The sequence below is a fragment of the Scleropages formosus genome, chromosome 12 (assembly GCF_900964775.1).
Source record: "Scleropages formosus chromosome 12, fSclFor1.1, whole genome shotgun sequence".
Classification (NCBI taxonomy): Eukaryota; Metazoa; Chordata; class Actinopteri; order Osteoglossiformes; family Osteoglossidae; genus Scleropages; species Scleropages formosus.
The window spans coordinates 29,275,733-29,290,491 of record NC_041817.1 but is presented as its reverse complement, the minus strand read 5'-3'; the positions used below and the strand labels follow the sequence as shown (position 1 = coordinate 29,290,491).

At 50.7% G+C, this 14,759-nt stretch overlaps 2 protein-coding genes across 6 annotated transcripts; one reads left to right on the top strand and one right to left on the bottom strand.

Moving 5' to 3' along the window:
• Positions 1 to 14: 14 nt before the first annotated feature.
• On the top strand, positions 15 to 5,539 carry LOC108929550 (D-threo-3-hydroxyaspartate dehydratase). 4 transcript variants are annotated; one of them, XM_018744174.2, is made up of 8 exons: positions 15 to 1,187; positions 2,647 to 2,799; positions 2,977 to 3,257; positions 3,355 to 3,535; positions 3,681 to 3,802; positions 4,134 to 4,323; positions 5,014 to 5,119; positions 5,219 to 5,539. In XM_018744174.2, exons 2-8 carry the CDS (start codon positions 2,654 to 2,656, stop codon positions 5,306 to 5,308), a joined length of 1,116 nt encoding a protein of 371 aa, XP_018599690.1. In that variant the 5' UTR covers positions 15 to 1,187; positions 2,647 to 2,653; the 3' UTR covers positions 5,309 to 5,539. The 4 variants fall into 4 exon arrangements, with proteins under 4 accessions (XP_018599690.1, XP_018599721.1, XP_018599714.1 ...); XM_018744205.2 differs by lacking the exon at positions 15 to 1,187 and adding an exon at positions 1,261 to 1,575; XM_018744198.2 differs by lacking the exon at positions 15 to 1,187 and adding an exon at positions 1,261 to 1,575 and having other exon boundaries at positions 2,581 to 2,799.
• An 11-nt stretch (positions 5,540 to 5,550) lies between these two features.
• LOC108929540 (X-ray repair complementing defective repair in Chinese hamster cells 5) lies at positions 5,551 to 13,753 on the bottom strand. 2 transcript variants are annotated; one of them, XM_018744152.1, is made up of 21 exons: positions 13,711 to 13,753; positions 13,249 to 13,362; positions 12,983 to 13,166; positions 12,208 to 12,256; positions 11,995 to 12,117; positions 11,318 to 11,512; positions 11,115 to 11,229; positions 10,884 to 11,022; positions 10,533 to 10,645; positions 9,916 to 9,978; positions 9,692 to 9,829; positions 8,206 to 8,296; positions 7,986 to 8,113; positions 7,687 to 7,883; positions 7,506 to 7,593; positions 7,296 to 7,365; positions 6,539 to 6,648; positions 6,229 to 6,325; positions 6,077 to 6,144; positions 5,850 to 5,924; positions 5,551 to 5,749 (listed from the first exon to the last, which is right to left on the bottom strand). In XM_018744152.1, exons 1-21 carry the CDS (start codon positions 13,726 to 13,728, stop codon positions 5,735 to 5,737), a joined length of 2,190 nt encoding a protein of 729 aa, XP_018599668.1. In that variant the 5' UTR covers positions 13,729 to 13,753; the 3' UTR covers positions 5,551 to 5,734. The 2 variants fall into 2 exon arrangements, with proteins under 2 accessions (XP_018599668.1, XP_018599677.1); XM_018744161.1 differs by having other exon boundaries at positions 13,717 to 13,752.
• Between the last annotated feature and the right edge of the window lie 1,006 nt (positions 13,754 to 14,759).

The window sequence follows — 14,759 nt, the reverse complement described above, 5'->3', positions numbered from 1 at the left end:
GCTCCGGGCTCCGCCCACCCGAGGCCCGTTCGAAGCCGACATTTTCCTGCCGCGGGAGTCGAACGCCAGCGCGCAGCCGTGCTCTCCCTCTTCTTCCCCAGCCCGGAATGGCGTCGCTGCTCTCTCGCCCACCACCTGCTGCACCGTTACTTAGCGTGGCATGAACGCGCACCAAGCAGGGCTGATCGGAGCCCGAGAGTCGAACGGGGAGCGCCGGTCACGGAGGGAGGGGCGTTGGCTGTCGTTCGCAGCGCGCAGTACAGTGCGAGAGCGCAAGGACGCCTTCGTTCGTCAGTAAAACGGCCGGCGGGCGTCGGGGGGCTTCGCTTCCATTCTATTGGGCCAATTGGGTGCAAATGAAAAGAAAAAACACAGGAAAGGCCAAGTGCACTTGAATAGCGCAACGCCGAAACAGTACAGGAAGCAGATTTGCACCTTCCCAACCAGCCGGGGATCCGTTCGGTGCCTCGCGGTTGCAAACGCATGATGTGAATCACGTAACCGGCATCGGGCAGGAAGCAGAATCTGCTCTTTCTTTCGCGCTTGTTCACCCGAAGTGTGTCCTTTGGCGCCACATCATCATGCTGCGCTTGAGCCCATCCATCCCTTCTCGCTTCTGTCCGTGCAGCTTTAGGAAGCGAGCGGTAAGATGGCGTCTCCCGCGAGTCACCTTCTTTCCGGGGGCTCCTCCTCCGGCGCCTTCCACGCTCACTCACCTGTGAGCAGGTCACCAGGCAGGTCACGCGCGACATTCGATTCGTTCTTTACTTTAGCCGAACCCTACCTACCGGCGTTATCGACTCATTCGTTCGCTTGCGGAGCTACCGAGTCAGTGAGGGCAAGTCAAGTACCTTCCGCGAGTCGAGGGTCCGACAGCACAGCCGGAGCGGAGGAGGCGGGAGTCGAACCTGTGACCTTTGGCCGTCCAAAAGTCAGTAGCTGTAACTTGTGTTATAAGCGCTACGCTGGGCCGCTGGGGCCTCGTCACAGTTCGCTTCGGTGGCACTTTACCGCCCGTCCAAGTGCGTGTGCGTGTTCGGTCAATCGCACGGCTCTCCTCCACAGTCCACAACAAGCACCGTGACCGTGCGTGTCCGGCGGTGAGTGACACTCTGCGCACAAGCGGCCGCTTCAGGACACGCCGCTGCGTCCCTTTCAGCGAGGAGCTGTGCTGCAAATTCGCTCAGGTTTGTGATCCGCACCTGTAGCCTCTAGTCTCACAAGAACACACCAGTACAGTAGTGTGAGTAGGTTCTTGCAAAACAACAAGTGATGTTGTTGTTGTTGTTGTTGTTGTTGTTTCTTGCTACTTCTATTGTTACGCAACATTTCGGGAGCAAACAAACACAGAAAAAGCTTCAAAAACGGTTTTCCTGGGTGGCCCAACACTTTTATACACCCAGTACCGTGCGTGCTGCATAGTATCTCGTGTGTGTGTGTGTGTGTGTATCCGAACCTTTCAAAGTTCTTTAATTCCGAAACGCGTTTCGCTCTTTATGAGCCGCCCGACGCACCATCCGCACTCAAGTCCGGTTCGGTCCAGTTCTGTCCGGTTCGGGCCGCTCGGCGCAAAAGGTACGAAAATTTATCGGCTTAGTTTATTTCGCCCTGAATTCCTCTATTTGTACACGAATGAAAAGACTCATTTTCCCTTTTCCTGTTGCCATGTTTGTACTACAACTTTTTGTATCCTGTATGTTTAGCGGCTCTGAAAGTGTAGTGTTACTAACTCAGAGTCAGACCGCCGCGCACTTACTTCTTAGTTGTCATTACTTAAGAAGTTCTTTACCAGCCGGGCAGGGTAACTTTTTTTTTCTTTTTTTTTTTTTTTTTTTTTTTTTTTTTTTTAACTGCTAGTATTAGTAGCGTAGTGACTCCATCTCACCTCTGGCTGTCGTCCTTGAGCTCTACACAAACTGCTCCAGTTAAAAAAAATACATAAAATTATTATATATATATCTTAACACTGTAAGTCGTTTTCATCAGCTGATAAGACTTGTTGTGTAAATAAGAGGGAAAGTGTGTTCACTACTAGTATGGATCAGTAACCCAACCCAAGTAGTGTACACTGCTCTTGCGCGCGCGCACGCTCTCTCTCACACACATAAAATGGGTGATCAGCATATCTTTGAGGTGTGGGAGGAAACCAGAGCACCCAGAGGAAACCCACACAGACTGAGTGGGGATCGAACCCACGCCCTTTGGCACCACCCAGGCGCTGTGAGACGGCAGCGCTCCTCATTCACTGTGCTGGTGTCCAGTGCGGTGGAATGAGCTCCCCCTTTCGCTCAGAACTGCTGAATCTCTTTACATTAAAGAAGGGTCTCAAAACTCTCCTCTTTCAGGACTTTTCCCTGGATGTTAATGTTTTTGCTCGATAATTTTGTAATTAGAACTCTTGAATAATGGATAACCCTTTATGTAGCTACTTGTGTGATGTTCGTATGTTGGAAAGTAACTAACTACTTTAGAATCACGCGTCTATCCAAGTGTCTACTGAATGAATACATGTACATGTAAAATGTTTCCACACTCATGGCGTACAGAGACTGTTACTCCCAGGCTCTTTACCTGAAGCAGGTGAGATGAACGAGGTCCAGCTGGTGGAGGCAGTCACACCGCTGACAGTGAACTCCCGTCCTTCAGAGCCGCTATGATGAGCAGACGCGTCAGCGACCTCTGCACCCCTGCCTTCTTGGTCGACCTGGACAAGGTGAAGGAGAACGCGAGGGGGATGCAGGAGCGCTTCCGGAGCATCGGAGCCCAGCTGCGGCCTCACATGAAGACGCATAAAACAGCGTAAAGCGGTTTAACCTTGTAAAACGTCGTAAACGCGGCGCACCTCAGCTCTTCCTCTTGTTTGCTCAGCCATGTGTGGAGTGTTTAAGGTCCGCGGTGACAGTGTGGGGACGTGTACCTTTGCGGAGGCAGGTGCAGCTACTGTCCATTCTAATGCTCCTCTCCTCCTCTGAGCAGCGAGTGCGGTGACATCATGACCGGCGGCTCTCGCCGCTGCGTCGCCGTGTCCACCGTGGCAGAGGCCGCGTTCTTTGCTGAGCACGGCTTTGACGACATCCTCTACGCGTACCCTCTGGCCCCGGACAAGGTGGAGCGCTGCGCCCAGCTCTCGGAACAGCTCTCCCTCTTCCACGTGCTCATTGACAATGCTGCTGCCCTGCAGGTGCTCAGAAAGCGCCCCCTATTGGGGGGCAAGACGTGGCAGGTGTGGCTCAAAGTCGACTGCGACAACGGGAGAGGTGCGGACAACGGTTGGCACTTTGGACCCCTTTGGGGACCACATTACGCCACATGTCTGCATGGATGTTTTGTCAACGCTCCTCCCATTTTTTGCAGCTGGAGTTCTGCACTCGGGACCAGAGGCTCTGTTATTAGCCCAGGAGATCTGGCAGAGCGAAGGGGTGGAGCTCACGGGTGTCTACGCCCACTGCGGAAACACCTATAGCTGCTCGGGAGCGGAGCAAATTAAGGCCGTCGCCCAAAAAACCACCAGGCTGATTCTGCAATTCATGGAGAAGTAAAGCACATCTCATTTGTATCTTTTCCGCTATTTAGTTCAAAGACATTTTTAATTTTGTTTAAATTCATACGCAGTACCTGTAGTTTGAGGTTATTTAGGACACGCTAACGGCGAGCGTTTCCTCTCGGGTTCTCCCTCCAAGGCTGAAGGCCTCTGGCATCGACGGCCCCAAGTGCAGCATCGGCTCCACCCCATCCTGCAGCCACCCTGTGCCAGACATGGCTCTGCTTAGTGAAGTGCATCCTGGGAACTATGTCTTCTACGGTGAGCTTAGCGCTGTGTAGTGTGTGGGGGAAAAAGTTTGTGGTCAATCAGTACAGGTACTGATTTCCCTTCTGTGTGCTGCTGGCTGGTTTTGAAGGCCCCTCCCCCTTTTAGGCCCTTCCTTATGAATGCCAGTAATTAGAATCAGTAGAATTAGTGTAACAGAGCACAGAATTTATATCATTTGCCTCTCATTCGTTTGACACGTTCATTACAGTTCATGTACAGCTTACAGACATGTTTTTAAATCAGTGTTTGTAACCAGTCAGTCCAAAAAGGTCAGTACAGACCTTGTGTAAACATCACACTGAGTGGCACGTGTTTGTTGCAGATGTGCAGCAGTCACTCATCGGCTCGTGTTCTCTGGACAACGTGGCGGTCCGAGTGCTGACCCGCGTCATCGGGCACTACCCCCACCGCAACGAGCTGCTGGTGGACTGCGGTTGGACCGCGCTGAGCCTCGATGGTCATGGTCGGCTCCCCAGCGGCTATGCTGTAATTGAAGGGCACCCAGAGCTCAGGTAAGCGCCGCAGCTCTCGACTTCTTCACTCCTGCTCATACATCTTACTACTTCTTACAAATAAGACCCTGGTTATGGCCTACAAAAGCATCAGTAGAACTGCTCCCATATATCTACAAGACTCAATCATCTGTTACACCCCAACCAGACCGCTATGCTCTTACACATCTGCCTGCTTGATGGTCCCATGCACAAAAGGTAAAGCATGGAGGTTCTCGGTTCTGGCACCATTGTGGTGGAATGACCTCCCCCTCTCACTCAGAACTGCTGAATCTTTGTCCGCATTTAAAAAGGGTCTAAAAAACTCACCTCTTCCAGGCTCACTTCGCCCATCATCTCTTAAGGTCATTTAAGGTGTAAATGTTCATGCACCGTAACTTTAAGACGATGCCCAGATAAACCTTTACACAGCTACTCCTGTAACGTATGTAAATGTTTGTATCTCAAAAAAAGAAAAATAGTAGGAAGGTGATCAGGAATCGTCGATATTCTGAGTTTTATGCAGCTACTCATGTGATAAACATTGGTTCATATGGCAGAAAGAAACTAACTGTACTTAAGAATCACGTGTCTGCATCTAAGTGTCGCTTTCTCCTCAAGTAATGAACACACATTTTCCATAAGATGTATGTCGCTTTGGAGAAAAGTGTCTGATAGAACTGATTTACATGTATTCATTTCTTTCCCTAGACTGCTCTCTATGACCCAGGAGCACGGCAGGATCGAACCCATCTCTGGGAACCTCGACTGCAGCAAGTTCCCTTTGGGTTCTACTCTCAGTCTCATTCCTTACCACGTAAGTACACTGCTGCTATGTTTACACACTTTCACCCCAGGGGGGCTGCGTTGTTCCCCTTTAATGGTGCAGTAATAGCCAAAGGCTGTCTGTTCCCAGGCGTGTGCCACGGCTGCCATGCACCCCGTGTACTTCGTCCACTCCAAGGGAATCGTCGTGGACACGTGGAAACCGACGAGAGGATGGTAGCGCCCAGCCGACGAGCTCACTGTGAAGAGTTCACAGGATGCAGACACCACGCCACATTGGCTCTGTGCCGCCGTGTAATTCTTGCCCGTAACAGGAAACACTGTGAAATTGTCCAAAACGACGTTAAACACTTTGGAGTGAACTTGACACACTGAGGTAACGGTCTGCTCAGCAGACCAACAGCTGTCAGACATTCTTACCCTTCAATACTGTGCTTCTGCTTGAATAAACACTTTCATATGTCATTGAAAAATGCTTTATTTTTGGTCTTTTATGTATAAAAGCCACAGTCTCAGAATAGCATTTGTAAAATAAACCGCAGGGCTCAGTCTGAAGACAGCGATTCGCCACTGACTTTCTGTACCGACTGAACCGTGAGCAAAATCCTTCGCTCCTTTAGCCCCTGTAGCGCCACCAGGCTGTTCTTCACATCATGTCGAGCTGCAGTGCAAGAGGAAAGCAAAAGTAAGCGAAAGATTGACAAAGTGTCCTGTCCACCTAGCAGAGGGACAGACAGCAGGATGCTGCGTACACCACCCACCAGGTCGTCCACGTCTCCAGTGTCCTCTTCATCCACTGGGGCAGCAGCCTCAACCTTCTCCGCGGTGGTCATGAACTGCAGAGAGGACACATCTAGTCACCATAGATTCCAAAGTGGAGTGGCTTCTTCCAGCTAAGCTGTATGACCCATCCCCCACCACCTGTAACAGACACGCACACACCTCTGCCGCTTGTATTTGGCTGCACTCTGTTCCGCGGTATGGTTACCTGACTGGACTCCTCTTTGGTCACGGTGCTTCCTTCCACTTCGTCTTTACTGATCAGCATAACTCCATCTGCGAACAAACAGGAACACTATCTGTCCCTCTCTTACTCTCTCTCACACACACACCACTGCTACGCCTGAATGTTTGTCTCACCGTGGACCAGGGAATCCCAGAAATACTGAAGGCCTCGATCTGGAACACTTCTCTTCAAGGACTGCAGATAGCTGTTGAAGAATTCAGCGTTTCCAACCTGCCGCCATCACACAGAGTGCTTTTGTTAACCATCTCCTGGGTGGTGCAGCTCTGTGGATGCAGGCTGCGAACCATAGCTTAGCACAATGATGTGTCCCTGGGTTCCTGCTCATGTGGGCTACAAGCGACTGGAACTTTTTCTAAAGCTCACTTTTGCCTTAGCGGTCTGCGACGTGCGCCGCCTGGTGGCAGTTTAGCAGACAGTTCTCACCTTCACCGACTCCTCCCTGAAGGCACGGATACTGCAGATGCACTTGGAGTAGTAGTGTGGGTTCTTGGTGCCGAGTAGCTGCTCCATGCGACAGGTGAGCTCCTGGCAGACTGAGTGGAGCACAAACCAGCAGAAACATTTTTAGAGGAAATAAGGTCTGAATGCTGGAAGGTTCTTTGGTTTTAACAGAAAAAGTCCCTGCTCTGACTTGACAGTGACCACAGTACAGAAATGTACCTACCAGTACGAGGGCAGCCCAGAGCACCCTTATTCAAGAGAAGGGCAGCCAGAAGTGGGAATCAAACCTGCGACCTTTGGATCCAAAGGTAGTAGCTCCAATCACTATGCTACTAGCTATCCATTAAGCTACTTACCCTGATTTACTTAGATGCACCAGGGTAATTTCTACTGTCTAGTTGATGGTAAGTACCTTGGTCATGGGTACTACAGCAAGGAATGATACTCTAACCCAGGCCCTTTTGAGGGAGCTCTAAACACTACGCCCCCTGCTGTGCAACTCACAGTGTGACCCTTTTCTGCCCAGACTGCAGGATGAGTCTCCAGTGTGTTAACTGAGCACAATATGGGCTGTAATTGAGCCACAGAAAAGAACAGTAAGATTGTGGCCCCTAAAAGCTCAGTGTGCTGGAGGCAAAATGTCTGTCCACCCATCTACCATCTGCCTGTAACAGCTCCAAGTGACCTGCTTCGCTGTGGCACTTACCAGGGTAACAGCAAACCCAGCTGTGGTACCTACCCTGGCCAAAGGGGATGCTCTTCTGGCGGACGAGTGCACGGAAGTCCTTGTCGGGGTTCACGCTGCCCACCTGGAGGACAGATGGGCTGTTAGAGCTGTAGTGCAGACCCCCACTAGAGTCACCATGGAAACAGGAACAACAATGTGACACAGCGGTGGGGCCAGCCAGCTTCCACAAGCCATTCGAACCATGTGCCGGTAGAGACGCACCGCAGTGACGCCTTGAGCAATGCCTGCAACGCTGAACTCGTCCTCTTCATCCTCTCGTGATTTTTTTGCCTCTGGCTCCTCGGCATTCCTGAGACACAACAAAGACCAGCGTGGACAATAATAACTACACACTGCTGTGTGCATGTGTGTTGGATACAGTAACTACACACTGCAGACCTACCCCTTCCCAAACACATCTGCACTGGTCTTCTGCTCTTTTTTGTGTACAACCTCAGTGAGTGGAAACCTCTTCCTGACCTCCTGCAGCTGGGTGCGGCAGCGTGCTGTGACTACCTGAGGGCGCTCTAGCATCGCCTGAAGCCAGGGCTCCATTGCAGGCAGAGGAGCATTGGGGTTTAGGGCCCGGTGCTGCAAACACTGGAGCCCAAGAGAGAGGAAGAGGAGGGAGGGGGGTTATCACCCTCTACTCAGGCTCTACCAAATGAGCAAGACACCCAGAGGGGGGCACCACTCATGTACCTGGAAGAGCCTTTGGAATTGCGGGTTGGGGATATGATTGACCTTGAAGATGTCCTGTGGCTCTCCACCATCCTCCTCCATCAGCATCATGGAGTCGATGAGGGAGTCAACTGCGGATAGCTGCTCAGCTGGAACAGAGCAGAAAGGCCTTCAACACAACAACGGAAAACCGTCTGATGTAGAGTGTGCGTGTACGCACGGAGCACGCTGAAAAACACACCAGAGGCAGTAAACTTCTTGTTGTTCTCCAAGGATGGGAAGCTGAAGAACCTGAGGTCCTCCGCAAAGGGCAGCTGGACGTACAGCAGACACTGAGGGGACAGAGGACAGGGGCGGAACTATAGACACAATTACAGACAACATCCTTACAGTGTCCACACAGCATGACCGCAGGTGACATGTTGAATCCTACAGTTGTACATCAGTTTACAACAGTCCCTCAGAACAGCCCACAGTTATTTCCCAGCAAACAAGATATTAGAGGTCTTATTAAAAGTGGCACTGACAGCGACATTAATAAGAGTCGTATTAAGAGCGGTGGAACAGACGCCGTCACCCTCCCTTGCTCTCGCACTCTAACATGGCCCTCATGTTCCCCATGTAGCCCCCACACAGTTTGTTCACATGTGTGGTTGGATGTTTGGGGTGGAAAATGGTTATATAAATATGCAGGGGGTTATGGTTTTGCAACATGACGTTTTTTTGTTGTTCCTGTATTGTGCGTTTTCTTTGGTGTTTGTTGGTGGGAGAGATGTCATTTAGGGACTGCCCAATAAGTGCTGGTGGGGAAAGTGCTTGCGACCTTGTGGGGCGGGATGTTCCGGGGGAGAAGGGGAAGAAGACGGAGGAGGAAGAGAGTTGGCAGACCGCGTGGGGAGATTTTTTTTTGGAGACCGGGCGAGGAGAGCAAGCGGTTTGGGTTCGTTCTCGCCCGGGTGCTTTGGGGAAAAAAAACGGCGCGAGCAACACAACCAGCCGGCGGGCAGTCAGTTAGTTTTGGAGTAGTTTAAGGGAAAGAGGGGGAACGGAGCACGTGTGGGAGACACCGCGTTTGCACCGAGTTTTTTTTCGGAGTTGGGGAGTGGAAGTGTTAGGGTTTGGCCAGCACGACTGAGAGAGTGTCGCCAGGACTCGCCATCATCGTTCCACCCTCGCTGAAGAGAGGGTGGATGTGAGGACAGGTCGCTGTCGGTTTCCTGCACCGCACGAAAACCGTGAGTAACGGCGGGAATTTCCCTCGGTGGTGGACAAGGAGCGCCAGACTAAAAAAGCGCGCCAACCAGACGACGGTACCACAGACTGAGTCATATAAGGAAAAAACGTGTTTGTTTTCTTTGGTGGTGTGAATAATGTTTATTTGTGTGGAGGTTTTATATTAAATGTTTGTTGGGTTTATTTCACCTGTTGTGACAGTCCCTGTGTGGGTGTGAATGTTTTTTTGGGGAAAGGAAGGCGGGGCTGAGGTTGCTGTGTGTGACGCATGGGAGGTTTGTACTCACTGTAGTATAACAGTATAGCTGCACGACGCTAACTGGGCCTCTCCTCACCCTAGCGAGAGCCATACCCCGAAATTGGGGGAGCGACAGTACACGCATCCCAAAGTTGTGTTGTAGACCCCACCAATTCACCTCCCATGCTAGTAATATTTAAAGAAAAAAAAAAAACATCAGAATTGAGTGGGTGGGCTACACCCATATTCCACTCACCTCGTACTTCTCCTTGATGCAGGGGAAGGCAGCTCCCACCTGCGGGTTGCTGCGCCGGTCATATGCGTAGCGGACAATGGCCACCATCTCCAGTTCGTGCAGCGCCCGGATGAGGGCCGACAGAGCGACGGCCGCATGCTGCTCACAGAGACACAGGGACAGGCGTGAACAGCGGTACAAGCAGCAGGCTGAATGGAGCACTTCCTGTGTGATGCGATTCTTACCTCATCATCTTTAGCAGCAAACACCTTGACGACCTGAGAGCCCATGAACTGATGCCGCTGAATCTGTCAAGGTTTCAAAGTAAACGAGAAAAAAGGTTAATTGTATCGCTGAAGGATCTTCTCTAAACTTTGGGACACTTCTCAAATAACACAGAGGAATTTGTTCACTGCGATGTCTGGTGATGCGACATCTGGTCACTGCGATGTCGGGTGGCACAGCGAGTAGCGCTGCTATCTCACAGTGCCTGGTAGTGCGAGAGGACATGGGTTCGATCCCTGCTGAGTCTGTGTGGAGTTTGCATGTTCTCCCCTGTGTCTGTGTGGGTTTCCTCCCGTAGTCCAAAGACATGCTGTTTAGGTTCACCCATAGTGTGCAAGTGACAGAGAGTGTGTGTGTGTTCCACTGGTGTATGGATGAGTGACCCAGTATAAGTAGTGTATCTAGCAGTGTAAATCACTGTGGTGAATAAGGTGTGTGGGCTAGTAACACTACATAGTATCCATTGTAAGTTGCTTTAAAGAAAAGCATCTGCTAAGTGAATAAATGTGATGTCACTGATGTCACCATGGTGTTACTGCGGTATCTGCTGGTTCGCCACTTTGAGGAGCTGCAGTACCAGACTCTGCTTTGTGAAGCCCAGCACAGCGAAGCTCTTTCCCTCAGACTTGTACTTCATCTGCTCCTGGTCCACCTTGGAAAAGGGCACGATGTCGCTGCCATAGCGGAACCCTGCACACAGCAGAGAGGCAGGTTAAAAAGGCAGTAAATGTACTACTATTTCTGTTTCTTCTTCACTGTGAACAAAATTAGAGCTCCTTTACCCACATGTACCGTTTACAGTCCTAAACTAAACCCAGTTAAACTCAGCTAAACCCTGAGGAGTAGCTCCATGTTACCATCCACTCTGCCTTTTCTTTTCCTGTTGACTATTTGGAGCCAACTCTGTTCATAATCTCAGTCATCGTACCCTGAATGGTGTCATCTTTGGTCACCTCGGTCTCGTTGTCATCGTTCAGGCAGTAAACTGTGTCCCTCTTCACATCGTCCCTCTTGTGAGACTGAGCATCCACAACAGTCCAGGTCTTCTTGATTCTCTCTTCTGTCACCTAAGAGCAACAGCAGCACCTGAGTGAAATGGGACTCGCATCAGGTTCAACCCACTGTCCGACATACCTCACACACCGCAGCAGAAACACACCGCTTTGTAGCCCACAATGCGGATTGACAGGGCGCTGCCAATGGTCAGCTGGCATGGCCAAGCCATGGGTCGCCGCTCAATCCGCTTGAAGATGGAGAGCCTCTCGATGGCGGAACTGCAGGCAAAGGAACAGATCCTTGCGTACTGGTTCTAGAAATCATTTCCACTTGTGCCTTGTTACCTTAAGACCAGATGATCCTTACCTGAAGGTGTAGACCTCCTCCAAGCCTTCCTCTTCCTCCATCGAAGTCATGATTTGCCGCACCAACTTCAGTCCCTGCTGCTGTTCTCTGGTCAGCCCCTTTCCTCCATGTGGGAGAGGTTTGGAACCTGGTCCATCCCCCCCAGCTTCATCACCCCCCATGCCACTCTGCTCAACATCCACAGGGAAGGGCAAACTAGAGGACACAAAGATCAAAATGAGCCACGTATAACCACTTACAAAAGAGGTGATGATTGTAACACCATAAAATTACTGAAAGGAAAGAGTGAGTGAGATTCACAGGGAAACCCAGGTAGGACCCCCTGCAGGGATTCAGTGTAAATGTCAGATGATGTCATGGTGCTCATATACATTTACATTTATTAATTTAGCTGATGCTTTCCTCAAAAGTGATTTACAATGTTAAGCTGCCTATAATTATTTAACCAATTATACATCTGGATAATTTTACTGGAGCAATTTAGGGTAAATGCCTTGTTTATGTGGGTACTACAGCCTGAGGTGACATTTGAACCTGTGACCTTTAGGTCCAAAGGCTCTACGCACTGTGCTACCAGCTGCCCCATACATTGCCGAGGAAACCAGAACCTAACTGACCAATAACACAGAGAGATATGACACACAGAAAGCAGTAAACATACGTCAAAGAGGACATACAAGAACTGCAAGGTGATTCCAGCTCTCTTCAAATTCCTGATGATGGTGTCCAGCTGGTCATCGCTGACCGGAGACTGCAAGTCAGTGAGCATGGCGATGTTAAGCCGCTCGTACTTCTTGCCACTGCGAAGGAATCATGCACACACGGTCATTTTAACAAGGACAACACAGTCCCTTCAAGGTCAATTCCAGTCACTTTCTACAAGGTCTCACAGTGTCTCCTTCTGCAAAAGGTCCATGCAAACGACGAGAGCATCCAGCCCTGGGGGTGCGGTTAAGTCATCTAACCAATCAGTTCAGTTTGTTTAACAAGAGTCGCACAGGAAATAGCCAATCACGGCTCTCTGCTAACAGGAGGCTCAATAAGCTGCCAGGTCCAGCAGAGATGGCAAAGTCTGACTAGGCAACATGTTCCATCAATTCCTTCTACTAGAGCTCACACGCACACACATCATCTGAAACCGCTTGTCCCATACGGGGTCGCGGGGAGCTGGAGCCTAACCCGGCAACACACGGCGCAAGGCCGGAGGGGGAGGGGACACACCCAGGACGGGACGCCAGTCCGTCGCAAGGCACCCCAAGCGGGACTCGAACCCCAGGTCTGCCAGAGAGCAGGACCTGGTCAAACCCACTGTGTCCCGCCCACTAGAGCTTTTTATTGTTATTATTAATTCATCTGTCTGACTTACATATTTAATATTCACTATATCAGTTCAGTGCAAATACCTTGATCAAGGACACTACTCAGGAGGGGAGATTTGAACCCTAGTCCCTTGAGTGCCAGGCAGAAGCTCTAACCACTATGCCACCTGCTGGCCCCTATTATAGTTTCACTGCGTGTCTGTATACACGTTTATTTTTCTGCAATGAGAAGCACACATAGCAGACCGCCGCTTCACAAGCACAGGGGTGAAGACAGCTGCAAACACTGTCAAAGCTTTACTGTGGAAAACTCAAAGTGGTGGAATAAAAAGGGCGAGGAGGATACAGTCGGCCTGCTTGCTGCCGGGCTGCACGTCATTCTGGATCTCCTTGAGGAGCTCAAAGTCGGGGATCATCAAGTGTCGATGCACACAGATGTTCTGGTACTGTCCGCCGTCGGCCAACGGGTTCTTTGTGCCGTCGCTGCCAAAGAGGACGAGGCCCAGCTCATCCTTGTTCTCTGCAAACACCTACAGGAGCGACACACACAGGTTTGTGAAGAAAGTTCAGCGCAGCAGGACGGGATCCAGGACAGAGCGGACCCATCATCACCTGCCGCTGGACAAACTTCCGGATGACCTTCTTGGCCTCTTCAAAGGATGACTGCAGTCCGGGAGCTGAGTCGCTCATGGAGAAACCCACGTCCATGCAGAGGACGAGCGCCGCCTGCAGGACAGCAGGGCCGTTACACTCTAGCCACCCCAACACACACACAGAATTAGAATACATACACTTACACACAAAAGCAGATGTCCAAATGGAAAGAAAAAAATGACTGCAACAATAACGACAGAAGAAGAAGGTACATCTCTGTATGAATTAGAAATATTTGGGAAACTAAAAAATATGATACTGCTTTACTTGCTAATAAAACCGCAAACATTCCGAAAATGTACCAGCAACAAACAAAAACAACCAAGCGAGCGGTGTGTGAAATGTGTATTTTGTGGTTTAATGTTCCGCTTTAAGCACTTCGGTAAATCAGTTTTTCACTTCATCAAAAGCTCGCTCTACCTTTACCGATCGCGCCATGTCGCCTCGCCCCTCTTCTTCCGGTTCCCGCCTTGTTTTTGTTTCCGGGGGGAAACGTGTGGTAAGAAAGGTTCCGACCGCCGTGTCTGTTTACAGGGCAAATACTGTAATTCTCTGGCTTCAGACTTTCTTTACATTTATTTTATTCATTTTCGGTCCAGATTTATTGACTAAAGGTTCTTAAATCACCATTAACACGTCACAACACGCATAACGTTTCCCTGCTTGAACAGCTGTCTGTCTGTTGCTTTTCGCACAGGACGTGTGATAATATACAGGAGTAAAAAAGAAGTGTGAGCTAATACTGTGACTGTGTACTTGATTAAAACATCATTTCCTCACCATGAATCGCAACATGAAAATCCCACCAGGTAACAAGCCTAAAAAAAATACAAATAGAACCCACATGATATTTGATTTGCGCAATGGCCGAAGCACGTGACGTTTGGCCGGGGTCTCCTGTGCGGTGGGTCTGGGGTTCGAGTCCCGCCTGGGGCGTCCTGTGATGGACTGGCGCCCCACCCGGGGTGTGCGCTCCCCTGCCCTGCCGTGACCCCAGACAGTGTGTGTGTGTGTGTGTGTGTGTGTGTGGTAAAGTTATACCACTTTGTAATTACACATGAAATGTTATTTTTACTCCTCCGTGAACCGCCACCTTATCGTGGTGGAGGGGTTTGAGTGCCTGAATGAGTCCAGGAGCTATGTTGTCTGGGGCTACATGCCCCTGGTAGGGTCTCCCATGGCAGACAGGTCCTGGATGACAGACGAGACAAAGCGCGGTTCAAAAACCCCTTATGACGAAAAAATCAAGGCGTCCGTTTACCCCCGCCCGGTATGGGGTCACCGGGGCCCCACCCTGGAGCCAGGCCTGGGGGGGGGGGGGCTCGCATGCGAGCGCCTGGTGGCCAGGTCTATGCCCACGGGGCCTGGCCGGGCTCAGCCCGAAGCCACAACGTGGAGCCGCTCTTTGGTGGGCTCACCACCTGCCGGAGAAACCGTAAGGGGCCGGTGCATTGTGATTTGGGCGGTGG